The sequence below is a fragment of the Schistosoma haematobium genome, chromosome ZW (assembly GCF_000699445.3).
Source record: "Schistosoma haematobium chromosome ZW, whole genome shotgun sequence".
NCBI classification, from domain to species: Eukaryota; Metazoa; Platyhelminthes; class Trematoda; order Strigeidida; family Schistosomatidae; genus Schistosoma; species Schistosoma haematobium.
Genome location: NC_067195.1, coordinates 40,065,247 through 40,092,590, shown reverse-complemented (window position 1 = coordinate 40,092,590; position 27,344 = coordinate 40,065,247). Strand labels below are relative to the sequence as shown.

Here is a 27,344-nt window from a genome sequence, read left to right as displayed (position 1 = left end):
TGTACCACGGTATTTCGAAACTCAGCCTAGCGGAATGTTTGATCAAGTGCTTCCATCCAATTAGGGTTTATTAAAATTAACATGGTTAGTACCAATGCCGATCACATAAAAAACTAATTATTTGTGGAACTACTCAATGTTACATGTCAATTGTATAACTCCTCAGTGACGACACATATTCTGTCGCTTGTTTAAGGGTATTTTTGCGCAGACATACCTCATACAAAAGCTAGAGACGAATTGAAGTACTCAGATTCAATGAACTATGAAATATGCGCAATTCTATCGAATGACGAGCTGACTGTAAATAACAACTAGCGCCTGAATTTGCAGATCAACTATATGAGACCGCTTAAACGTAGTTTACAAGTAATATAGCTTCTTTCGTGATTGTTTTGGACTAATATTTATTCCATCGTCATACTATTAGAATTAGAAAGTTTTAGAAGTGGGTTCCACCTTATATCACAGAACACAAGAAGCGAGTAGAAAGAGTAGACAGACTGTTAAAAACGCAAATATTTAATCATACATATTAGAACAAAATGAGAAGTGTCATACTTAAATAAAATGCGAAATTAAATGACCAAATTATGTCTCTAATGTTTCGATTCTAATAAGAGACTACTAGTCAACTCTTTACTACCTAACTTCGGCTGTTACAACTGCACAAAACAAGTAGAGTCTTACTGAAGTGATTTACTTTATTAGATAGGACGGATTAGAGAAGTAAGTGGGGCGATTCATGGCGTGCAAGCTCACTGTCTTACGCTAGTCATTCTTAGCATTGACAATTTCAACAAACTATTCGAAGTTCAGTGATCAGACTTAGAAATGGTTCAGATTGATGGATGATTTGGCCAGGACTCAGAGAGGTCTCACTAGGCCTACAAACTCTTCTATAAGCTTCTGTTTTTTATTCAGTTCACAGTCAAAAAATCTAATCATAACGATGATAAATGGTTTGTCAATACCTAAGTACTGGCCAAGGAATAGATATGTAAGCGTCTGAAATACACAAAGCATCTCAATACTGTCGTATCAGAAATATGCATCTGACTAGTCCCGACAAACTTGTGACATCCAAACCTATCGTACACCATCAGTTGCCACAACTCAAAATTAATAATATCCTTATGGGAAATGCAGTTCCAAGAAAAGCAGAGAATATTCCGCCTGCAAGAAACCAAGAAGACCAAATATACTGTAAGTGGTGACTGTCACCGACCACAGATGCCGCCAACGCGTTCAACAGAATGGGGTCTGGGTGATGAAGCTTCGTTTTGCACAAAAATGCCGAGTTTTGCATATTCATTTGTTGTCTTTCTGTGGATACCGTAGTACATGAATTCGGGTTTTTCATATATTGTCACAATATCGAACTCCTGATACAGATGGCTGTACACTTGACTTGATATATTAACTGATCTCAGTTCGTGTCATTTGCAATAAATCTGGCAACCATACCTTGTTCATTTGTTGCGTACAGCTTTATGAATTGCAAGTAGACTCGGTTATTCTATGGTTGAACATTAGGCATGGACACTAAGGAGGTTGTTTGAACCATTGATCCCTATCATGTAACCGGTTAAGTTGTCTGCTATTTGGGTTTTGACTTCGCGTTAGGTAGTCATTCGACAGTGTCATGTATGATTTTCTACTAATTTATGCGAACATAAGTTTTGTCCGTTGTTTAGTTGACTGCAGGTGCCCTAGTTTGTACAGGAACGGATGTTTATGTAGATATCTTGTTACAGTACCAAGAGTTTGGGTTGGCAGTAAACCTAAGACTCATCAGAGTATTTGTGTGAATGGAAATTTGCCAGACTAAGTTGTAATCCAGGTCCTCTTAGTTCTACACATCAACACTCATGGACTTCTCATCATGTAAGCACCTTCCGTGCTTCTTTGAAGAGCAAACATGCAACTCCTTGTGTAGAGCAATTTCTTCATCGTAACCGAAATACAATGATAATTCCTCGAGTCGTCCCTTTCCGTCCAGATTGTGTTCAGTAGGTTCCACCTATTCCAAGCAGAATCAGGTTTTATCTTCATTTCCGCCGCTGTTTGATTGACCTTCCCAAATTCTCTGTACATTTAGTGTATACATTTACCTTTGCTCTAGTTGCCAAACGAGGTATAGGGCCTATGGTCCTCAAAGACTCTGCTCTTACCATGAAATGTTACAAGTTCCATATTAAGACCCTTCAATTCTCAGGGCACAGGTTGAGTGGTGTGGATGGTTTTTCTGCGTGTCCTTCTCCTTAGAATTTTCCTCTCGAGGTGGGGTTGCTAACTCTACACTAGGTCCCTAACTAGCGATCGGAACAGAGGCTCCGTGCAGTGTCATATATGTATCAAGGGCTATATGCCCATCACTGAGCCACTGGCTAAGTGGGGATTACGGAAGACTGTGCTTGGTACATCTCAGTTTTCGGCATATACAGTTCTAATGATGGCATGCTCTGGGTCTATTCGGGGTTTTGGACGTTTGTACAACCGTTGTGGCAAAGAGCACGTGGCTCCGTACCTTGTCAGGTAGTGCCTGGACTGTGCACGAACTCATTCGCGTTGATTGCTTACGGTGATATGTCAGCTTTTTGATAATGACAAGAAGCTCGAGTCACTAGTCCTTTGTCTTAAATTGGGATAAATCTAACGGAAACCCTGACACCATTTCTCAGAAGATGCCTACCCAATTAAATGTTAGATGGCTGTTGTCGGACTCTATATTTTGGACAATCTAGAACGAGTACGTAGTCCGACCTAATCAACTCGCAAGAGAGCTTGACTCACTAACCAAATTAATTGAGTAAGTCAATTTAAATTATGTTGAGGATATAGATAATTGAAACATTACCTTAAGCTAATCCGTCGCTTAACTGCACCATATAGCTTTCCGAGTTTTGGCAATGTATTCATAACTTAAGATCTAGCATTCAAGTGCAGTATCGCGCAACACTACCACAGGGATTGTAGCCCAAATCCCTTAATTCCATGAATGAACCGTCAGATTGAAGATTCAGAGTCCCGGTAATTATACCTGCTTATAATTAAACTGCACACACCTATACGTACCACTCTGTACTGACTGAGATCGAGAAGTACTAATCTACTATTGAGTTCAAGATTAGATAGCACTAACCTACGTAAAGTCAAGTACTACTAATTTCATATCAACTACTTTCTTTTCCATCACTCGAAACTTGTTTCACTTGATGGACAAGAGGACAATCTGGTTGTTTTCGGGTAATTGGCAACGCTTGCTCTTATCTTCTAGTTATGATAACTTTGATCAATTTCTTGGCAGACAGGCTTTCATTTTACTTCCAGTGACTCAGAATAAAGTCATCCAACCAGAAGTTATTTAGAGATCTTCGATTTTTCTGCCTGATCAGGAGCCTTGAGACATGCTCTACTTTTGGTGCCCGATTTTATATGCTTAAATTGTTAAATAAGAAGCCGATTTTACACGACACTAGTAGACACATCATTATCGGTTTGCTTTACCAGACCGCATCACCACACTGCAATAAGATCATTTCAGGACAAATCTCAGAGTACTGGGAGTAGCAATTGAGAAGATCAGGTATAGAAAAAAGAAAATGTATCGAGATTTTGGGACTCAGGTTTTAGGAAATGAGTGAATCCACCTACGTTATTGCGAAGATTCTGGACCATGTCAACCAAAATCTCTAACAGTTGGTTTCGATATTCGCGGATTCCAACCGTGCAGCATGGAATGATATCCGAAAAGCTGTGGAAACAGCAGTGATATCTGCTAGTAAGGTAACCCGTAGGGTTGAGGAGCAACACTGGATCTCAGCAGCATCTATCGTACTGATAGATGCTCGGAAACTCATTCCACCTGGCTCTGAACATAATGAAAAGCTGAGTCAGCTTAAGCGCAAGCTGACAAGAAGTCTACGCAATGATCGCGAACAGTGGTGGGTGGCGAAAGCAAGAGAGATGGAAAAGGCAGCGGCAATAGGTAATAGCAGACAATTGTTCAGACTCGTTAAGGAAACCGGAATTAGGAACCCGACCGTTAGCGAAACAATCTCAGAGAAAGATGGATATATTATTCATTCTCAATCCAGGAGATTGGATCGATGGGCAGAACACTTTAGGGATCAGTTCAACTGGCCTTCAGCCACACTTCGGTTTCCCACGATCTCTAGTCAACCTGAATGGCAAGATAATGTAGGTCCTCCGTCCCTTTACGAAGTTGAAAAAGCCATAGGAAATCTGAAACGAGGGAGAGCAGCAGGCCCTGACAGGTTTACTCCTGAGATTATTAAGGATGGTGGTCCAGTATTAGCAATGAGAGTAGCCGAGGTCTTAGGTAGAATTTGGGAACTGGACGTAATCCCATCTGACTGGTCTCAATCACTGATTGTGCCAGTCTATAAGAAAGGACAAAAGTCCTCTTGTGACAATCACAGAGGAATCAGTTTGACTAATATAGTGTCTAAAATATTAGCTTCAATAATACTTCGACGCCTAACTAAAGCTCGTGAAGAGCGGACTAGAGAAAATCAGGCTGGTTTTCGACCTGGACGTGGTTGTATAAACCAGATATTCACACTACGTCAGGTTCTAGAACACAGACACACGTCCACGCGCCCCACAGTCGTAGTATTTCTCGACCTTAAGACGGCATTCGACTCTGTTGATCGTGAGGTTCTATGGCAGTGTTTGTCACTGAAAGGAGTACCAAAGAAGTACATTAACCTTATAAAGGCTCTCTACTCGAACACAACTGGTCGAGTGAGAACTTATGGCGAACTGTCATCAAAATTGATTACCTCAAGTGGTGTTCGTCAGGGCTGTCCACTCTCTCCATTCTTGTTCAACTTTGTCGTCGACGTACTTTTAGAGATAACACTCCTCATCTAAATTTCCAGGGGTTGAACTTCTACCGGGAGGTTCACTTGTTGACTTAGAATATGCAGATGACATAGTTTTATTTGGTGAAGACGCTGACAAATGCAGTCTTATGACCACTCTAAGCAACAATGCAAGCATGCTTGGGATGCGATTCTCCCCCTCAAAATGCAAAATGTTGCTTCAGGATTGGGTTGCATCGACACCCGAACTAGTGATAGGGAGTGAAGTAATTGAGTGTGTCGACAGCTTCATTTATCTTGGAAGTCTCATCAGCCCTTGTGGTCTGGTGTGTGACGAAATCTCAGCACGGATACAGAAGGCTCGACTAGTTTTGCCAACTTGTGTCATTTATGGTGTAGGCGAGATATCCGTCTACCAACCAAAGGACGTGTTTACTGCGCAGCAGTTCGTTCCGTCCTACTTTATGGCAGTGAAACATGGCCGGTAAGAGTTTAGGATATCCGTAGGCTACTATTATTTGATCATAGGTGTCTTCGAAACATTGCTCGTATATCATGGGACCATCGAGTAAGTAACACAGTTGTTAGGAAACGGGTACTAGGTAAGGATGGCAAATCAATTGATGAAGTAGTGAAACTTCATCAGCTGAGATGGCTGGGACACGTGTTACGTATGCCCAACAACCGACTGCCTCGACGTGCTATGTTCAGTGGTATAGGAGTAGGTTGTAAGAAAGCTAGGCGCGGCCAAACCAAAACATGGCACAAGTCCATGAAGTCACTGACAAGTGGACTGAGCCATGTTGGTAGGTGTCGACTGCCCGGTTGGGGACCGCAAGATGATAGCAACCGATGAATAGAGACCCTGAATGACATGGCTCAAAATGGTTTGCAATGGCGCAGGTGCATCCACTCTCTGTGTTCTCCCAAATTCTAATCTTCTGAATTCTTCATGTCCCTCTTTTCCTCTTTCCAAATTTATTTCACTGGATTATACTTTTTAAATAACATCTCCAAACCCTAATCTTCCCGATTACTGCTTATACTCTTATTACCTCTACCACTATGGGATTTAAATCGACAACTGCATCTCTGTGCTGTGGTGTGGCAACTCGAACTGATGTACGTACGTACGAAGTTCTACGTTGTTACTGACTGACTGAACCGTGCTGTCTACACTTATCTGCATAGCTCAGCCCAATGGTCAATGACTCCATGGACTGGTGCCGTGTCTTAGTTTCACCTCCCACCGGTCTCTCACATTCTATTCCTACACCAGACATCCCTGTTGAAGGAAGCGGTAGTTGGACATACTCAATGCGTACCAATAACCTTAGGTGACCATTGCGTAGGCTTTTTATCGGGCTGAGTTTAAGCTGCCTACGCTCCTTATTGTGTTCAGGCCAAGACGTGATGAATTCTCGAGCATCCATCAGTTCAGTGGGCGCTGCTGAAATCCATTGATATCTCTTCACGTTCTGGCCCAAGTTACTGGTAGGTATCACAGCTGTTTGAGCACCATGTCCGACTGCCTCGGAATGAATATCACTCATGATTGACTAGTTGTTCCTGAAATATGTTCATTAAGTTGAACCTCAGGGGTTTTGTTGTGCCTTTCCTACGTCCAGTAAGATGCAGCTAAATACGTGCTCGCACTAGACTGCGACTCCAGTCTAAACATGCGTCCCAGTACGGTCGACAGCCTACTGTTGATCCCCTCCAACGACGTCTGATGGCGATGTGGTCTATTTGCGTCCATCGCTGATCCGATTGTGAGGTCGCCGTATCAGATGGTGTTTAAAGTTGGCGCTTGTTATAACCAAGCTGCTATTTGTGCGTAATTACTGCATCCGTTTGTCGTTATCTGTTCTGCGAGCCGCAATACCGTAAGACCCACCTAACTGACTTTCAGTTTGATTTAAACTATCTACCTAAAAATAACAATTACCTCCCACCAGGACTATATCTGAGCGTTTGGCTTTTTGGAGGTCGGAAGGCTTTCCATGAAACTCACCTTCTCCTTGATCCAAAGCGTAGGCAGAGGCAACGGTATGCCCTCATATTATCGAGGTTTTGTCCCGTTTAGTCGGACAGCACAAAAGCGACTGTCTGTCAGAGTCCAGTTCAAGAAAACTTGTTCTGATTGTGAACTTAGTGCTATAGCCTGATATACGAGACCGCTGCATTGGAGATCTGCAGACGGTGTTCTGGAGTCCTATCTTTGTTATCCTGCTGTGATATTCGGCACGTTTTATTATTGTGATCTCCATTATTTGCAGTTTATTACACGGTTCTAGCGGACCAGAGATAACATTTCTTTTAAAGGTCTTACAATCAGAGACGAAAGTCTTTAGGTTTAGTTGTGACATTTTTAGACATCGACATTTCTTACCCCTCTCCGTTGTTTGGAGTCACCATCGTTTCATATATTGGTTATATGAGCCATGCATTTGTGCGGTCAGTGGTATTACTTCTTTCTCGAACATTAAGTTGCTGCTCTTAATGGTACTGTTGTTTTCAAATCATTTGACTCGCATGGTAGGACCTGCAGGAACAAAAGTCTGATCTAGTGCATCTCGATTGAGTCATTATGATAGGTAGCCTAAACCAACACGTTAGTGTAATTGCTACATTTGGACAATAGATAATAAGGCCAAACTTATTACCGTTGTAGATCCACTAATGTACATTTGGAATTCATATTTTTGTCAATGTTTTTTAATGTATTGTGACTTTTAATCAGATGATAGCTAAAATGAACTATTAATCCGGTTATTAACTAATGTCTATTGTTTTTCCAGCTATGTGGCCTCATTTCTCCGCTGCCGCCTGGACAAAATCCCTCATTCATGGCCCTCCACCATCCGTTGAGGAAAAAGTGGATAATTCTGATGGCTGGGGAGCCCTAGCTCGACAGTGGGCTCATCAGCGTAGTAGCCAATTGCAGCCTCATTACACTAACAACGTAGCTCTACCTCCTCCTCCTCCTCCACCTCCACCTCCACCCCCACCACCCCCTCCTTCTCCGCCTCCGCCACCAATCGCTTTTATACCAGCAACTCAAATCCAGTCAAATACAAGCAACTTAGTTTCCAATGCATCCAGAGTTGACTCCAGCCACCTATTAATCCAAAACTCCCTATTATGTGCACAAGAGAACCCCCTTCCCTCACAAAGTATGTGCTCAGTACCTGAACATCAGGGGGCTCCACAGAGTTCTTGGTCTTCATTCGAAAATTCCAGGGTCTCGCAAAATTCGTGGTCTACAAATAGCGGTCAAGCATATTCACAGAATTTGTGTACGGCACCTGGATATCATGGTCCTCCTCAAAGTGCTTGGCCATCCTATAATAATCATGAGCGTTCCCAGAATGCTTGGCCTTCACAAGCAAGCTTACAAAGCAAATGGTCGGCACATGAAAGTCACTCTTATGGTAACAAAGTTCCACAGGGATATAGTAATACCATTTCCCTGCCAGGTCCTTCGTCTCAATATTATGAACATAATCACCATCAAATCAATTATCCTTCCAGTGAAAATTCAAACAATCCTGGTATACATTGTAAGTCTTATGAGGAACAGTATTACAGTGTGGGGAGTGGCCATACGGGTCAAAACACACGCTATCAAAAGAGATGGACTCAAAATGATCAGGGTGATTGCGATTATGGTTCTCACGCTTCAGAAGTTTATGATTATAACCATTCTTACTCTCTTGAAAGGTCATTTAACTCGTCAGCTGTCAGACCGGCTAATCCTTATAACCAACCCTATCCACGTTCTAACCAGAATAATCGTAGCATGTGGCCTAGAAATCCCGAGTCTTTCCAACCCGTAGAAAGCTTTCCTCCACCTGAGCAATTCAACGATATGCACCTTCACCGTCCGAGTTATCAATATCAAGTGAGAGTTGTGGGTTTGTTTGGGGTTTACTAATTTATGGGTTTCAAAGAATTTCGTTTTTAAGTGTCCTATGTGCTTAAATATTTCTTTGAATCCAACCAGTATTATTTTAAAAAGATATCCTTTGTAACATCGCTTATCAATTTGTAACTAATGTACTGCAGATAAATTATCTTGTGTGGTAAGTTGAGTTTGTTGGTTAAAACTCTTGTCGTTAGTAATATTGGAGCTTATTTTGAGGATCTTGTTAACTGTAGGTTCAAACCTAGTTGTAGTATGAGGTTTAATGATTTGATGCTCTTTTTTGTTTAGGGAAATCACTACTTAAGACACATGGATGTTTAGTATTTTAATTTTTTAATGAATTAATCATGTTCAAGTGTAGATCGTTTAACTGTAGCACGTTGTGAGCAATGAAACTACAAAATTTTAAGCATATTACATTATTCTTAGAAATTCATTGCTTGTAAATATTGCTTCTTGAAGTAAGTTATTAAAAAGAGATAACATTCCTCTTTACTTTTATGCAGGATGAACCTAAATATATTCCTCTCAGTGAAGATACATCAGTGAATGAAGGTAATCAATTCCGTGGATGTCATGATCACGACTACCGCATAACAATACAGAGTCCTACAGTTCCGTCTGGTAGTATGGAAGAAAATTGGAAGGATGTGGATACTCGTCCTATTCTGCCTAGCGACAGTGGTCACACAAGCCCGGCAATATTTCCGTCGGCTATTGCAAATAAAGCCTTGGCTGATCCTAGACCGATTTCGCTTATCCCAACTCCCATTATTGAATCTTCGTGTAAGCCCAGAGGTCGTATCACACATCTGCCCGTTCCGGAACACCTAATGACAGCTTTCGGTGGGCCCTCATAATATCTTTTTTGTTCACACTTGATGTCTTCAATGTATTGATTTTTTGCCTTATGGTAGGATTTTATTTGAAAGTATCGCAACATACTGCTTAGCAGAATTAAATTCTTTATAAAATCCTACTTCGCGACTGACTTTGTAAGTTTGATCTTTCGATTAGGACTCCCTCGTTATACTATATAGTTTGTTGGAATGTTCTATGAGTAGATAAGGGAGTTTGTTGAGGTTGGTTTATTTTGGAACCAAATATCCTAAACTCTCGTGTTTGTGGACAAAGTATGAATGAGTCTATAATTTCCGTTGTCTGATAATTAAAAGTCAGTCAGTCGTAACGTGGAACCCAGTACGTCTGTATATCTTTTCAAGTTGCCGTACTCCATTAGCGCAGAAAAATGAAATTTTCAGATCAAATCTCAGGATTGTAGAGGTACAGTATTCGTAGTAATCGAAAAGATTAAGCATCGAAGGCCTATTTCCAAAAAATAGTAAAATAACACAATAGAATTTCAGAATTCTGGAAAGACAGAGAATATATGTATCTGTGTCATTGCAAACGATTTTGAACCATGTCATTCAAAGTCTATGACCATTAATTACGGTATTCACGCGGATCCCAACCAAGTGGTGTACACATGAGTCAATCTAGTTGTCAGTGTCTTCATGGAGTGGTTATAATTAAAAAACCGTGTTAGTTTATGCTTAGTATGATAAAATTCTCTTCATATTTCATCCTAGTTTTATTGTAGCTAAAAGTGATGCCGTTCAACGATTTTAAGCTTCACTTCACTCTAACGGGTTCTTAATCAATAGAAACTGGCAGGCCTTTCTGTAATTTGAAAATAACAGGCTTTTTGGTTTATAAATTATACATTTATAGGAAATATTCTAGTACAATTTGTACACTAGAGTTATGCATTGCACCAATGAGTGGTGATGCTATAATTAAATTAAGAGAAGATTGCATAATCAATGAGTAAATGAACGAATCCGTGTTTGATAAAAGCAAACTAACATTACTTATGATTCGTTCCTCTTCAGTTTGATAATCCCGTTTTTAATTATCCGGGTTTTCTCGGTCATTATTTTACAATTTAAAACACTGTCCAGAGGAAGCTGCTGCAAGCACTGGAGTTTGGCCTCCAAAAAATTTAGAACCAGAACAAACCGGAGGTGGTAATACCAAACCTCGTGCTCTCCCCGCATGGCTTCGTGATGAATTAGAGAAATTGGAAAAGAAAAAAGCTAAAGAACTGGCCGCTGTATCTGGAGCTACTGGTTAGTCTAAATGTGTTTACAGTAGTGATGCTCAAGTTTTTGAATGCTTGAAACGATATAGAGTTTACACAGGGATAAGCTTTTACCTACATTGTGGGTCAGACCTTTAGGTCAAAGGCTCAGGGTGTGGCCCCCTAAGAAAACCACCTGCTTCGGTCTGGGCACTCGGGCAGTATCATAGCCCACACACAAATAAAATGAAAAAGACTATATTATTATTATTACTGTTTATTTATTATTTATTTGAACACACGCCAATATATATGCGCCATACAAAACAATGAGAATTCGAAGATAAAGAAAAGAAAAGGTAACGAGCGTAGAAAAAAAGAGAACAATAACGAAGAGGCTAGTGCAAGGTAGTGTAGTAATAATAATAGTAATAATGAGGGGACGGAAAGGTACAATCAGAAGAAATCTTTCAGTTAAGGAAGATACAACCACTTTTTATGAAGAAAGTAAGGGAAGGTCACAGCAGGATCGCCACTGGCTTCTATTCTGAACCATATCTGATAACGTCTCTAGCCACTGTGTAGCACCATCTCTCGGACCCCAACCAGGGAGTCGTGAAGGACCAACACAAGCCAGCCCTTTGCAGCTTTCTTTCATACCACGACACCATGTCATGCACCGACCACTTCTCCGCTTCTTCCAACCAGTCCCAGAGTCGGCAAATAATGCACGACGTGGAATTCTCTGGGACGACATTCGTAAAACGTGTTCAGGCCATCGAAGTCGATGTTTCAAGATGGTGACATCGATTGCATTATCATCTCTGTGCCCGAACACACGATGCCGAACTTCTGCATTACTGACATGGTGTTGCCACTGGATGTCAGCAATCCTTTGGAGACAGCGATGATCGAACACAAAGAGTCGTCTAACGTCCTCAACTCGGAGAGACCAGGTTTCACAAGCATAGAGCACAACTGCTCTCACCAACGCGTTGTAGATCCGACCTTTTACAGCCAGACTAACATCACGAAGGCGCCAAAGATAGCCCATATTGGCATAAGCCGCTCTGGCTTTCACTAAACGTGCATTGATCTCATCACTCACACCCCCACCAGCACTTATGCAGCTACCCAGATACACGAACTTCTCGACTACTTCTATCTGCTCACCATCCAGAGTGGGTACAGGATTAGAATCCTGCTAGTCTTGTGGAAGTACTTTGCACTTCGAAGGTGCAAAGCACATACCATACCTACGGACACTGATTGCCAACTGATTAAATGCGGATTGCATGTCTTGGGCATTATCGCACAGAAAGACAATATCGTCCGCATACTCAAGGTCGAGAAGTCTTTCTCCAGACAACAGATCCACACCACCATTACTTACATCCATCAGAGCCGTTTCCAGAATATCATCGATGGCAAAGTTGAAGAGGAATGGTGAGATTGGGCAACCCTGCCTAACCCCACTACTCGAATGGAACAATGGAGAGAGGTGGTTGTATGCCCTCACTCTGCCTGAGGTGTTTGTGTATAGGGCTTTCAAGATGTTAATAAACTTCTCAGGCACACCCTTCTTCAATAGACAATCCCAGAAACAATCCTATCCAACGAATCGAAGGCAGCCCTGATGTCAAGAAACACTGCGATTGTTTGCAATTGAAAAGTATGGAGGTGTCCTACCATTTGGCGGAGGCTGAAGATATGATTTTAATTAAGAAGAAGGACACGCAGAAAAACCATCCACACCACTCAACCTGTGCCCTGAGAATTGAAGGGTCTTAATATGGAACTTGTAACATTTCATGGTAAGAGCAGATTCTTTGAGGACCATAGGCCCTATACCTCGTTTGGCAACTAGAGCAAAGGTAAATGTATACACTAAATGTACAGAGAATTTGGGAAGGTCAATCAAACAGCGGCGGAAATGAAGATAAAACCTGATTCTGCTTGGAATAGGTGGAACCTACTGAACACAATCTGGACGGAAAGGGACGGCTCGAGGAATTATCATTGTATTTCGGTTACGATGAAGAAATTGCTCTACACAAGGAGTTGCATGTTTGCTCTTCAAAGAAGCACGGAAGGTGCTTACATGATGAGAAGTCCATGAGTGTTGATGTGTAGAACTAAGAGGACCTGGATTACAACTTAGTCTGGCAAATTTCCATTCACACAAATACTCTGATGAGTCTTAGGTTTACTGCCAACCCAAACTCTTGGTACTGTAACAAGATATCTACATAAACATCCGTTCCTGTACAAACTAGGGCACCTGCAGTCAACTAAACAACGGACAAAACTTATGTTCGCATAAATTAGTAGAAAATCATACATGACACTGTCGAATGACTACCTAACGCGAAGTCAAAACCCAAATAGCAGACAACTTAACCGGTTACATGATAGGGATCAATGGTTCAAACAACCTCCTTAGTGTCCATGCCTAATGTTCAACCATAGAATAACCGAGTCTACTTGCAATTCATAAAGCTGTACGCAACAAATGAACAAGGTATGGTTGCCAGATTTATTGCAAATGACACGAACTGAGATCAGTTAATATATCAAGTCAAGTGTACAGCCATCTGTATCAGGAGTTCGATATTGTGACAATATATGAAAAACCCGAATTCATGTACTACGGTATCCACAGAAAGACAACAAATGAATATGCAAAACTCGGCATTTTTGTGCAAAACGAAGCTTCATCACCCAGACCCCATTCTGTTGAACGCGTTGGCGGCATCTGTGGTCGGTGACAGTCACCACTTACAGTATATTTGGTCTTCTTGGTTTCTTGCAGGCGGAATATTCTCTGCTTTTCTTGGAACTGCATTTCCCATAAGGATATTATTAATTTTGAGTTGTGGCAACTGATGGTGTACGATAGGTTTGGATGTCACAAGTTTGTCGGGACTAGTCAGATGCATATTTCTGATACGACAGTATTGAGATGCTTTGTGTATTTCAGACGCTTACATATCTATTCCTTGGCCAGTACTTAGGTATTGACAAACCATTTATCATCGTTATGATTAGATTTTTTGACTGTGAACTGAATAAAAACAGAAGCTTATAGAAGAGTTTGTAGGCCTAGTGAGACCTCTCTGAGTCCTGGCCAAATCATCCATCAATCTGAACCATTTCTAAGTCTGATCACTGAACTTCGAATAGTTTGTTGAAATTGTCAATGCTAAGAATGACTAGCGTAAGACAGTGAGCTTGCACGCCATGAATCGCCCCACTTACTTCTCTAATCCGTCCTATCTAATAAAGTAAATCACTTCAGTAAGACTCTACTTGTTTTGTGCAGTTGTAACAGCCGAAGTTAGGTAGTAAAGAGTTGACTAGTAGTCTCTTATTAGAATCGAAACATTAGAGACATAATTTGGTCATTTAATTTCGCATTTTATTTAAGTATGACACTTCTCATTTTGTTCTATTAAATAATGAAATTATCAGAAGAGGTTTTTTGGAGATTTTAGAAATTTTAATAGGCGAAGTCATGTGTCAAGTGGAGCTAGACCACCATGAAAAACCTGGAAGCACCAGACGGAGAGATGAGATCAATGCACGTTTAGTGAAAGCCAGAGCGGCTTATGCCAATATGGGCTATCTTTGGCGCCTTGGTGATGTTAGTCTGGCTGTAAAAGGTCGGATCTACAACGCGTTGGTGAGAGCAGTTGTGCTCTATGCTTGTGAAACCTGGTCTCTCCGAGTTGAGGACGTTAGACGACTCTTTGTGTTCGATCATCGCTGTCTCCAAAGGATTGCTGACATCCAGTGGCAACACCATGTCAGTAATGCAGAAGTTCGGCATCGTGTGTTCGGGCACAGAGATGATAATGCAATCGATGTCACCATCTTGAAACATCGACTTCGATGGCCTGAACACGTTTTACGAATGTCGTCCCAGAGAATTCCACGTCGTGCATTATTTGCCGACTCTGGGACTGGTTGGAAGAAGCGGAGAAGTGGTCGGTGCATGACATGGTGTCGTGGTATGAAAGAAAGCTGCAAAGGGCTGGCTTGTGTTGGTCCTTCACGACTCCCTGGTTGGGGTCCGAGAGATGGTGCTACACAGTGGCTAGAGACGTTATCAGATATGGTTCAGAATAGAAGCCAGTGGCGATCCTGCTGTGACCTTCCCTTACTTTCTTCATAAAAAGTGGTTGTATCTTCCTTAACTGAAAGTTTTGTATTGGTCACTATAAATCCCTTGAGTTCGTTAAATGTACTACATTTAATCTAATTTATCTACGCAATTTCTGATTTCTAATCTGGTACTACACAGCCACAGAGAATTTGTTTTTATCCTATTTTGAGTTGACATTCCAAAGACTGTTCATCATAATGCTCGAAGTTTTTTCATTTGTTCAGTACTGATTTCAAAGCATTCACCCAGTTGTTTTCTGGGTGTTGTCCTCTGCATAATAATGAGAATAATCATATCTTGTGCCGTCCGAGGTAAATTATTCAGAATACTACAGTAAGCATGATTATTTCGATCAGTGTTAGGTATTATTTTGTTCAGTTCCAGGATAATGAGCATTTTTTGTTGTTTCTTTATACTATGACACAACTGGTGTTAAAATGCCTTAGACAACAGTAGTTGGGTCGTTTACTATTTATTTTCCGAATATGTTACTAAATTCTTTTAGTCAAAATGATAATTGATGTTCAATACCTGACGTTAAAATTACCTCAAAGCTTTATCACTATCTTAAGTTTTAGGGGCTGCTCCTGATGCTAAAAGGGATGATGAAGGTGATATCGTTATGGAGGATGAAGCTAAAACTGATGTCCAAACACTAAAATCTCTATTGAACAATAATGAGGAATCAGATAGTGATGTCAAAGAACAGGGAAGTCCTTTTGATGTCTCAAGTAATCCTGTTGGTGACCTCCAATCCCCGTTTTCATCTCGAAGTCAACCTCCTGCGGAATCAGAGGAAATCTCAAACCCTGAAACTGCGGTAAAACAACTAACTACAGATAATTCTCAAAATATTTTACCCAACACTCCTGCATCATTAACGGTAAGCTCATTGAAGCTTGTAAGCAAATTTCAGTGCTTAATCGTCAAGCTACTGTATGGTGATTTGACTTCTCGTAGCTATATTCCACATTTGAACCAAAAGTCCCAGATATCCCATTAATGCATTCGTTTGACACTTTCATCAAATCGCTTCATTGTATTGAGAAGAGTAGGATTTGAAGCAATTTAATGATTTTTAGTTTATGAGATTTTAAAAGGGAAGTTTTTGGAAAGTATCAGGTAAAGCTAGCTGAACTTTCCAAAAACTAACTATTGTATTGTCTAGCGCTTTGAACAATTGACGCATATTGTCATTAAATATGACTTTATTGAATTCGATGCTACCTCACACTCATTCTCTGCCACATGTTTGATATGTATTTGGTTTTGCGAATGTTGGAACTGCCGTATTCGGACTGGTGCACAACAGCCTACACATCTGCTATCCCTTCAAGAATTTCATGAGTTGTTCGCATCACTATCGGACGAAGAACAAAGGACTGAAACGGTAAGAAAATATTGTATCCAATATATTTTCCCAAACGCAAATAAATATTTTTTTGATTTTCTAGATATTTCTTACTTAAATTATGGAAGGTTGACATTAACGTATCAATTACCAAGCTTATGACTTTCATAACAAACTTATAAAGATGTATTTTTTCTAACCTAGTAGTAATTGTTTGTGCTGATCGGAATTTTTTCCAACCTAAAAAAGTATTTAGAAACACGATGTTGGTGAACTTGTACACAGATCGGTTGCTTCACTTTAAACAACTGTGGTCTCACATGATAGGTGTAGCTCATATCCTAGTACATAAGTTAATATTTATATTTACTTTGATTTTATTCAGCTTAATCTTTAGTATTTTATTCAATTATGTTCTGTGAGCAAGCTTTTTTCTTTGAATTGTTTGGAATGGTTCATTTGGTCATTGTGATTTCACTAAATGTGATCACCATGAAGCCTTAGACCTAGTTACTTGTCAGGAATACACATTCGCTGATATTCATCTGGAGAATCAAACCTCCATCGCTGTTTCATAATCAAAGACGTTTCTTCTGAAATATTCAAAGTGCGACCGATATATTGGACGAAAAAGTCGACACTAATCGATCATTACTTAGGACCAGGTAGACATGGAATTGATAATTTGTCAGTGATCTGTGAATCGCTGTCAAACACTGCGACGTTAGAAGCAAGTTGTTTTTTTTGTGCTAGTAATGTCGTTTGTGTGATAGTGGTGGGGTTTTCATTCGAAACTTTCAACTGTCAATCAACACAATCCAGCTACTCTTCTGGATCTCTGAAAGTTTGAGCAGCCAAATAAATACCATTATTTCTCAGACAATATACCTGTTCTAGGCTAGTGATTAAGTATGCTTAGATTTTCAAGATGGTGTTATAGTTGTTCTTCACATAACTAGGTTTATAAGTAAAGAATATTAGCCGTGAATAATATCTGTTTACGATCTAATGTTCTTTCCAAAACAAGACTTAATAAATTTGAATAATCAGTAGATTTCATCCGGTTTTACAGGCTCGTTTTATTACCCGGACGCTGACGGAGGCTCTACTGGCTGTTACAACTGAACTCATTGACGCCATAGTAGAAGAAGTAATGACAGAAGCGGTTTCAGGAAAATCGCATGTTCTACCATTAGAAGACTCTCCATATGTTGAGATAAAATCCCCAATTCTAGGTAACTGGATAGCATTTGTTTTTTTGTTTTTTCTGTAACTAGTTTGATTTGTTATATTTAATCTCAACCTAATTATATGGTCCCAATTATTAACTAAGTAACATGTTCTAAGGGTTGAATTGAACTATTATTCATCTCAGTGATTCATCGCCTGAGATTTTGTATTTGTATTTTACTTCATATTTAACCAGCAGTACTTGGGAATGCAAATGCTTATCTGTTTTTTAGTTATTTTTTGTCTAAGTTTCTTAAGCGCTAATTAACAGACATATTATTTAGCGTAGTGAGGTGGCTAGACTCTCAAATCCTAATCAATACAAACAAGGACGTTTGACACTTCGGTTTCAGCTAAGTATTTTTATGATTATGTAGTGTGCTAATAACTCATATACTACGTTTACTTTATATTGTCACATGAACTGGTGTTTATATGAAAAGACTACACTGCTGTAACTAATGCACGCATGATGTACTACATAGTATGATTGCTTATCGGTTCAAGTTATTAAACTACTCATCGTAACGTCGAAAGCTTATAAAAAGTGGGAAAATGAGGGCAATGAGATTTGTGGTATTCATAGTGGTGAAAATTTAAGTGAAAATAATCTTGATAGGGGTCTAAAGTAGTACTAGAAATCGATGTATGAAAATTCTAAATAACTCAATGTTCACGATTTAAAAATAATTAAATAATGCATCCTCACCTTTTTGAGCTATGTCGAATAATGTTCTATGTGAAAAGCTACGAATTTTCGTTTAATAATCAAAGCTATATGTTCTGCTTTATGTAACATTGTTTAACTTTTAACGTGCTAAATGACATCTAACTGGGTTCTCCGGTTTGATACAATTTACTAAATGACAATATTGCCGGTAATTTAAACTGCCTAACGTATTACCTATTTACAATCATATGTGACGGTAGAAATTACATTATGGGTATTATACTGTGGCCCATGTGACCAGGCTGTAACTTTCGAAGAATTATCATATAATTTCTCTGGTTCGATCAATTATTTTCCCTATGTCTACACGGTAAGATCGGTAACTTGTTTACTTACAACCATCGATTAATGAGGAATAACCAAAAACTTAACACTTACTGGCTCTTGAGCTCCTATTAACCTATAATTCAACCAGAGGATAAAAGTAAGAAGCAGGTCGGTTCTCTATTGTATTTTATTAAATCATGACTCAAATCTCATAGAATGATATACCTGAAATGACTGACAACACGGTAACACGAGAGAGAAGAGTTATCGGGGAGCATCCAGGTTTTTAACCAAATAGTTATGTTATTTCTCAAATCGCTGTCTCTACAGCATTGGTTACAGTGAAAGGACTATCACGCAAACGCTGCTCTTGATAATATATTTGAGTATTTAATTGTCAAAATTTATAAAGGAAATTCATTAACCCCTATTATTTTGCAACTTTTTACAGGGTTAGTCTCTTATAATAGTGAAAGTGAGTCAGAATCTGAGCAAAACGTGCTGGAAAGTAAACTACCCACAAGTAATATATCAGGTATACTACCAGGTGATGTTCCTGATGATATAAAGCATGATTATACATCACAGAATAGTCCTAGTAACGAAAGTAAGTTTATATAAATAATGAGGTAACTTTTTATACTCGTCCGTGAATCTTAGAAACCGTTGATGAAAATCGCTGGATCATGGGTGTTTCTGTAAATTCTATGCAGTCGATCATCTCTCCTACATCTCCAACACTTAGTTGATGGTGATATCCTTTTCTGTCGACCCTTAATTCATTTTGTCCTCACACAACATGTTCGATTGTGTATGTATTTCGCACTACTGTGTCCCATTATTTTGATAATGAATGAAACCTTTGAAAACATTGTCTCTTGTGGCAGCTTTATTTATAAGTATACATTTGTGATTTTGATGGAGTTTTGTTCTCTGAGCTGGATGGTTTGGTCGTGGAGCTTTCATCGTTCTTCTGAACGACATCATCAGCAAAAACTTCAGATAGAAGTGAAGTGTTTGAATTTCTCCATACATTTGTGATCTTTGTTATCTGCAAAATCATGGCTCTCATACTTATGCTTCAAATTCAAGTGTTAATCAGCTTTCGTGGATCGTGGGTGCGATAAAATGATTTCAAGTAGGCCTTTTTTTCTTCCTGGGATTGTTTTGCGTAGTTCGACATTATATCCAATAGAAATCTAATAACTTAATGTAGTGATCATCTAAGTCAATCACTATGATCGTTGAGTATAGATTTTTGTGACTTAATAATGATCGATGAATTCTCGGGGTATTTGGAGTACTCTGTACATTTCTAATAGTTTCATGTCTGCAATTCGTGATCCGCTTTACTGTTTGATATAACGTCTCATCGACTTTAATATCGTAAGAAAACTTTGTTATTCTACAGCTTAACCGATGCTTTATTTATCATTTCTTTCAAAATGTCACTTAACACAGGCTTGTTATGGTGCTGTGTTATCGTGAATTGAATGGATTCAGTTATCTTAAATTGTAATACTTTGATGTTAATACTTAGTGCTGTCAATGTGCCAAGCACTAATTTAGGAACTTGTGAAAAATAATTGCACGCACGCTATGTAGTGCCCAAGTAAAACACCTTTTACTTATCGAGACTAATTAGCTTAGTGTCGTCACATAAATTCGACAGTAACTAAGATAAACATCAGTTTGTCTTTGAGTGTGTATGTTGTATAGTAGTTGTTTCAATGAAATATGCATTTGGCGAGAACTTATGACATATAAAGATCCTATCAATATATTCGTATGTTACATGGTTTTTCCCCATATTAATTTTGTAATTATGAGTTTGGAATACAGCTATATTTCGTATTCTTTTTATTCTGTATGACTTCTAGTAGATATTTGTAACCAACTTTCCTACAAATTTCTATTTCCCTTCACTAAATTTAATCAGTAGACTACGTTTTTTCCGTTCATATCAACTGATAAATTTAAAAATCAAAAAAATAGTGAAAATTCATGTTCGCAATAGTTACAGTCAATAAGTACTGGTTCTTCGTTTTTCGAAGTTCTTATAATTTGTTTTACCTTCCAGATAATAAAATTGTCACTGAAAGTGGGAAATTTCAAACTGTACAAGAAAAGTATTATGAAAAGCAATCTTATTCTTCCAGCATTCATCAGAAATCTTCTAAACGCCATAAAAATGAGAAAGAAACGGATACGGCCGTCACAATTTCACATTCGCATTCCAAACATTCACATAGAAGGAAAACAAATTCACGGCATTCCCATCGTAGTCGTAAGAGGGATTTTCGTGATTGGTCAACAGCTTCTTCAGAATCTTCAAGTTCGAATCATGGGAACCAAAAAGTAGGACTCTCTCGATTCAGTCGATCCTCAGAAGATCACAGTGATAATGTTCGGTCACCAAAACCTTATTTTACGAAGTCCAGTCATTCGAAACATTCTCATCATAAAAGTCATCATTAGATTTGTACACTTTCCTGTACTAAGTGTTAACCTGTCTTTGGTTTGCACTTATAATCTTTAGTTCACAAGTGAGATTTCAGACAGGTAATTTAATCATTTGGTAAGTGAATTTTATGACTTTCAAATCAAACCTATTTCTTCATGATTGACTTAACAATAGTAACATGGTATTTTATTCATCTTTTGTTTTGGCAGTACAAAGTTACTGCATTAACTGTAAGATACAGTGGATCTGAATTTATATATTAGTCCACAGTACGCACTTTTGGAAAGCAACATTATACGCTTCATTTTGAGTTGGCATACAATATCTATTCATTTTTATGGTGTTTGTTGTTTGGTCTAAAAGTAATGTTTAAGTTCTAGACACATCCTTTTTTTGCTACAGTTCTTACACTCGTTATTGTTCTATTTAATCTTCGTTTTCTCAACTATATTTCCTTGACAATTTTCTTGACACTTCCTTGCAAATGTTCTCAATGTCCTCAAATAAACTGGTGATCTCATACAGGTCTCCGTGTTCCGGTACTGAATAATGCTACCAGTACAATTAGACAGAGTATCGTACAGTTACTCTTACGTTTATCCCTCTTTTTCTTATGCTTATTCTGTTCAACCTACTGACACAATACTCCAAGTAAATCTTAAAACAGAGTAGCTATTTTTTGAAACTTATTGATTTCAACCTTCTTTCAGTCAGTAATTTGCTTTCCCGATTTATCGTCGAATTTGTCTTTGCTTTTCAGGTATGGAAATATTCGGTTTCCCAACAATACAACTGTTAATATGATCTTAATTTCTTTTTCATATAAATATGTGTACAAAGTACGAATCATTTGTCTACTTAAAAATAATCTACTGCCAGTCTCCATCTTATTCTTTGTCTTACTGATTGTGCTAGCTTTAGTCGTAACGTGAACAATATCGATTTTCGAATTATTTTTAACTTTGAAAGTATACAAACATAATTCAGCTGTTAGTCACACAGATTGTCTCGAATGTGTAAAGTATAATCATATTTGATGATTATTGACGATGCATCAATTTCCAGCTTTAGGTCACAGGTTTGTATATTAAATTATTGCTGATCACGTACTTAAAATTCTGGTTCACCTCCTCTTTTGTTATGTACATTTTAAGAACGCAAATGCTTGTTTTGTTTCTTTTGTGGTATCTTAACTTTTCTTGAGTCTTTAAATGGATAGGAAGGTTCGAATAGATGAAAAGACGTTTTAATAAATTCACACAATTCGCATAAACTTACGAACGTTCGTGCGAGTTTAATCCAATTCACCATAGAGTTTTGGAACTACCAGAATAATAGTGTAAAAATGATTCATACTCAGACAATCAAGTCGTTTTGTTCTAATGAGTGTTCAGTATTCAGGAAAACTAATCATTTATGACAGAATAAGGTACACAAATAATGTTTTTCGTTTCTTTATAAAATTTAAGGCATTTCTGTTTTGTATGAAAATTGTTCAAATAAACAGATACATCACCAACTAATAATTGGAATGCATTGATTTGATGTGGCCGAATGATCTCTTATGCGAACAGATACGGATATTAACCCCTTTATGTACTAGTTATCAGTCAGTCAGCTACAACGTAGGACCAGGCACATATGTGCATCGGTCCAGGTTGCCATACCGCATCAGCACAACAAGATGAACACCGGATTCATAGCAGTGGTTAGGTCAAAGGTAGAAATATGTAAGAGAAAGATTGCATATAGAGATGTAGTACAAGAAGAAAGAATTGGTTCGTAGAAAGAAAGATATGAAGCGATTTTAATCTCTTAGTTTAAGGGAAAACAGGGAGTGTATACACCGACGCCATTGTGATCGATTCTGAGCCATGTCACCAAGAGTCTCCAACCATTGGTTACGATAGTCACGCGGACCCCAACCAAGTAGTCTGCATCTACCAACATGGCTCAGACTAGAAGTTAGTGACTTCAAGCACTGATGCAACGTTTTGGTTTGGCCACCCCTAACTTTCTTCCAACCATTTCCAATACCGGATAGCATTGCACGTCGTGGTAATCGGTGTTCAGGCATACGTAACACATGGCCCAACCATCTCAGTCGATGAAGATTCATAACCTCATCAACTGATTTGCCATCATTTTCTAATATCCTGCGTCGAACCTCACTATTACTTACCTGGTTATCCCAGCAGATGCGAGCAATATTTCTAAGGCATCTGTGGTCAAATACTAGTAGCTTACGAGTGTCTTCTACTCTTAATGGCCATGTTTCGCTGCCGTAAATTAAAACAGAACGGACTGCCGCGCAGTATACTCGTCCTTTTATTGATAGACAGATATCTCGCCTTCGCCATAGGTGACGCAAGTTGGCAAAAGCCAATCGAGCTTTTCGAATCCGTGCTGAGATTTCGTCCGATACCAACCCATTAGGGCTGATCAGACTTCCAAGATAAGTGAAGTTGTCAACGCGTTTGACTACTTCACTCCCTATCCTTAGTTCAGGTGTTAACGCAGACCAGTCCTGAAGCAAAAACTTGCATTTAGAGGGAGAGAAGCGCATTCCAACATCCTGGCATTGTTGCTCAGTGCTACCAGAAGACTCTGCATTTTGTCAGCGTCTTCACCAGACAGTTTTAAGGAGTCTTCAAGCCGGAAAAATAGGTATTTACAGTGAAGTTACTTGTTATGTACAAAAAATAAAGTATAAATGAACAATATTAAAAGCTAAGCCCGACATGAACGATTTAAATACACAGGTTTAGTTCACTCCGATGCCAAACCAAATCATATCCTTAACCGTTAAATGTATTTACGTCTTACGCGCTGGTTTTTACAATCATACACTAATCGAGCTTGAATTAGATGCGGTTTTTGGAGTAGTCTTGATCGATAGCCAAACTTCAAATCTGATCACTGGATTAAGCTGCTGCTCTGCAAGGAGTTCGTAGATCGAACGGAAACCGTATATCGGTCAGTAATTAACACTAAGTTTAATCGCTCATCGGAGGACGACATCTTTCAAACAAGGTGTGATAGATCATAATGATTTTCTTCGAAATGACTATTGAACAGCTTGAGTTAAATCAAGATGAGTCGCCCTCAATTCGCACTGCAATTTCGGATCTTGTGTATCCGACGGATTAATTTACCACGATAAATTCCAGAAACACGTCAATGGTGCCTAAATAGTGACCAAGTCAGTACTGATGCACTTTCCGAATTAGTTTCTACGCATGAAAACATGTCAGTGACTGGATATTTGCTGTGTTTAAAATGTCTCAAGGTCCCCACAAATAAAGATTGTCGGGGTAATGCTAAATTCTGTATTGCTGAGTATTACCAGTGTACTACAGAACGGAAACCGTAAGGCCGTCTACTGATTTTTAAGTTCCTTTCCCAAAACGAGTATCACGAGATAAACGCAATATTCGTATTGAAACGGTTTTGATTGTTTCGCTTTCTACAATAGTAGTACATCTCCACAGTATTGCGAATTTGTGAGTAACAAGAACTTAAGAGCCGTTTGGTTTTTTAAATCGAAAGTGGTTTTCCTGACTTCTTATTTTGGATGTCAGCGGGCATTACTGCAGCCAAATTATTCGTCAAAATGACCTGAGCGGACGCAAAGTCGATCGTCTGCTATTTCATAGAATAACGAAACAGAAACTGAACTTGTGTTTGTAACTTAGTGGAAATATTTAGCTTATAGTAGGTAAGTATTTTAGGAGTCTCTTGATACAAATTGCAAATGAATGTTGGATTCCCACTTCTTAAAACTATAACTTGTCGAAAAAGTCTTCCTAAATATAAGCATCCAAATCATAGTGGGAGATTCTCAACTAGGGGGAAATATATTGCATGTTAATCGAATATGAAATACGGCAGATATCAAACAAAGTGCAGCGATGAGTTGTTTAACATACATCATTTTGATCGCGAATTGATTTTACTTACAGCATCAATGAGAACCAGTAAGCACTGAAAAGATTTCGTTCCCAGCATGGGCTGTACGTATTCTCTGCCCGCGTTCATACGTTAGATCCGATATACGAGGTCCAATCGCCTGTGATAGGTAGTGTATGAGTACTGCTGAGCAGTCACATACTGGAGTGATACAACCACGCAGTGCACTCTGGTTCTCCGGTGGTGGTCTGGCTAAGATCGCTTCGTACTCCGATTCTGTAGTTACCTTCTGAACTAAGAATATTGATCTGTAGTAGTCTTATTTTGCATATCCTTGCCTTTTTAGTTAGTCAAGAAAATTAGGTCAAATTGTTTTCGAATTGAATATATACACAATCCCAGCTTGTTTCGAATGGTTTACAGTTAGGTAACTTGGATATTCTATCTGTCTAGGCTTACTGATCGCTGGAAGTATGCGCCTCCATGATCTGCAAGCGACATTTGTTCTTCACGGCACCAATCGATAAAAGCATTGCGAAGAAGTATATTACACACCCTTTTAAAGTCATATCAAAACCTTGAAGCTTATTTAGAAATATATAACAAATCTGAGTCACCTAAGTTGGATATAAGATAGCGAACCCATTAGACAAATCAGGGTGCTGTTTTAATATTATTATAATTGTCTGGTGTTCCAACTAAATGGATTCGAATGGCCTTATTCTCTGAAGAAAATTTAAGAGAGATATCGAGATTGACTAAATCTATATTGGACAGAAATCTTTTAAGAGTAACTTTTATTACTGACTTTTAAAAAGTTGTGGAACTGGGTGTGTTAGCAGAAGTTTCACATAAAAGAAATAGAAATTTATTAAGTTATTGGTTGTGCAAGATTTATTTACAAATAAAAAACACACGGTAGTACGCGGGTGAGAAAAGTAATTATTTAAGCACATCAAACTCATCTTCTTCAAATGCTTTGCGTGCACGTCGGAGCTCTTCACTGAGCAAGAGCAGCTCTTTCACTCGAGAAAATTTCTTAGGATCACGTCGAACGAGATAAGTAACATCTTCAACAGAGATTTTTCCTGGTTTGCCAATTTTTAATGCCTTTTTAGCCTAAATTTATTAGAAAGAGTGTTTTTCAAAAGGAGAAACTATCGTGTGATCATTCTAGAAATTATTGCGAAAAATAAGATTTCCGAAATGCCAGTGTACAAATCTATCAGACAGTAAGGATCGTAAAATCGGCGCGAAAACCCGTCGATGTCAGTGTATCTACGGAGTTGACATTGCTCAAAAGAGAATTAAATTGATATATCTAAATTTCAATGAATCCTTAGCTTATACTGTGCAGTATCATGCGAACGTTTTCTGCTAATCACAAAAACCATCGTAAGTAAAAGATACGACCGTTTGAGATTTAACTGATTTCATTCGTAAATATTTGCAAAGAATAACTCCACCTGTAGCTCTTCTACTACCGGTCCCAAGCCCGGGTAGAGGAGGAGGGTTTGGCAACCCCATCCCGTAGACAAAAATTTTGCTAAAAAGAACGCCAATCACATTAAATCATTTAAACTCTTTCCTGGGAGTTGAAGGAAATCTATGACATCTCATGAAGAAAGCCGAGATTCTTCGGAAGTCACGAGGCCGATGCCCCTTCTATTATTATTGTTATTATTATTATTATTATTTGAACACATATATATTGGTACAGGAGTGCGCCAAATATATATGCGCCCCTTCTAATAACCAGAGCAACAATTATTATAGGTACATAGAATGTCCGGATAATGTGAGAGACCGGAGAGACCAGTCAAATTGCAACGGGAATGGAAATAAAACTTGGCGGTTCTCGGAATCAGTGAAACCCTATGTAGACTAGATACGGGAGAGATGTTCCCATACTCCGGTCACGAAGAGGGAAATGCTCCACATACATTATAGAAACTTCTTCGACACTACGGAGTTCCTGAGAAGATTGTCAACATTATCCGCAATTCATACGACAGATTACAGTGCAAAGTCGTGCATGGAGAATAGCTAACAGAAGCATTCCAAGTAAGGGCCGGAGTCAGACAAGGCTGTCTACTCTCCCCTTCCTCTTTCTTCTGGTGGTCGACTAGATTATGAAGACCTCAACATCTGAAGGAAAACACGGAATACAATGGACAGCTCGGAACCAATTAGACGATTTGGACATCGCAGTTGACCTAGCTCTCCTATCTAATGCACACGAAGAAATGCAGATGAAGACAAATAGTATAGCAGCAGCATCTGCATCAGGAGGCCTCAACATACACGAAGGAAAATGCAAGACCCTCAAATACAACACGGATAACACCAACACAATCACACTTGAGG

General features: G+C 38.9%; 2 protein-coding genes across 5 annotated transcripts in view; one reads left to right on the top strand and one right to left on the bottom strand.

The window, feature by feature from the left end:
- Window positions 1-541: 541 nt before the first annotated feature.
- MS3_00003537 (uncharacterized protein) lies at window positions 542-22,026 on the top strand. Of its 3 annotated transcripts, XM_012945721.3 has the most exons (10): window positions 542-1,626; window positions 7,652-8,754; window positions 9,285-9,624; window positions 10,743-10,910; window positions 15,599-15,909; window positions 16,339-16,416; window positions 17,450-17,612; window positions 19,056-19,211; window positions 20,685-21,182; window positions 21,829-21,950. In XM_012945721.3, the coding sequence occupies exons 2-9, from the start codon at window positions 7,654-7,656 to the stop codon at window positions 21,080-21,082; spliced, it is 2,715 nt and encodes a 904-aa protein (XP_012801175.3). In that variant the 5' UTR covers window positions 542-1,626; window positions 7,652-7,653; the 3' UTR covers window positions 21,083-21,182; window positions 21,829-21,950. The 3 variants fall into 3 exon arrangements, with proteins under 3 accessions (XP_012801175.3, XP_051071415.1, XP_051071414.1); XM_051211361.1 differs by having other exon boundaries at window positions 9,285-10,910; window positions 21,829-22,026; XM_051211362.1 differs by lacking the exon at window positions 542-1,626 and having other exon boundaries at window positions 4,811-9,624; window positions 15,599-17,612; window positions 21,829-22,026.
- Window positions 22,027-25,898: 3,872 nt separating this feature from the next.
- Window positions 25,899-27,344, bottom strand: part of MS3_00003535 (uncharacterized protein) — a gene marked incomplete at its 5' end in the record, with an annotated part of 34,806 nt that continues 33,360 nt past the window's right edge. For both annotated transcript variants that reach the window (XM_051211359.1, XM_035733155.2), the window contains one exon: window positions 25,899-26,096. The remainder of the gene's footprint in view (window positions 26,097-27,344) is intronic.

Bases quoted from the DNA above. Each gene is read 5' to 3' on its own strand.
- MS3_00003537 (XM_012945721.3), top strand. From the start codon at position 7,654: ATGTGGCCTCATTTCTCCGCTGCCGCCTGGACAAAATCCCTCATTCAT. The intron at 15,910-16,338 runs GTAAGCTCATTG...GGTGCACAACAG, and splicing joins ACACTCCTGCATCATTAACG to CCTACACATCTGCTATCCCT. The intron at 19,212-20,684 runs GTAAGTTTATAT...TTTACCTTCCAG, and splicing joins GAATAGTCCTAGTAACGAAA to ATAATAAAATTGTCACTGAA.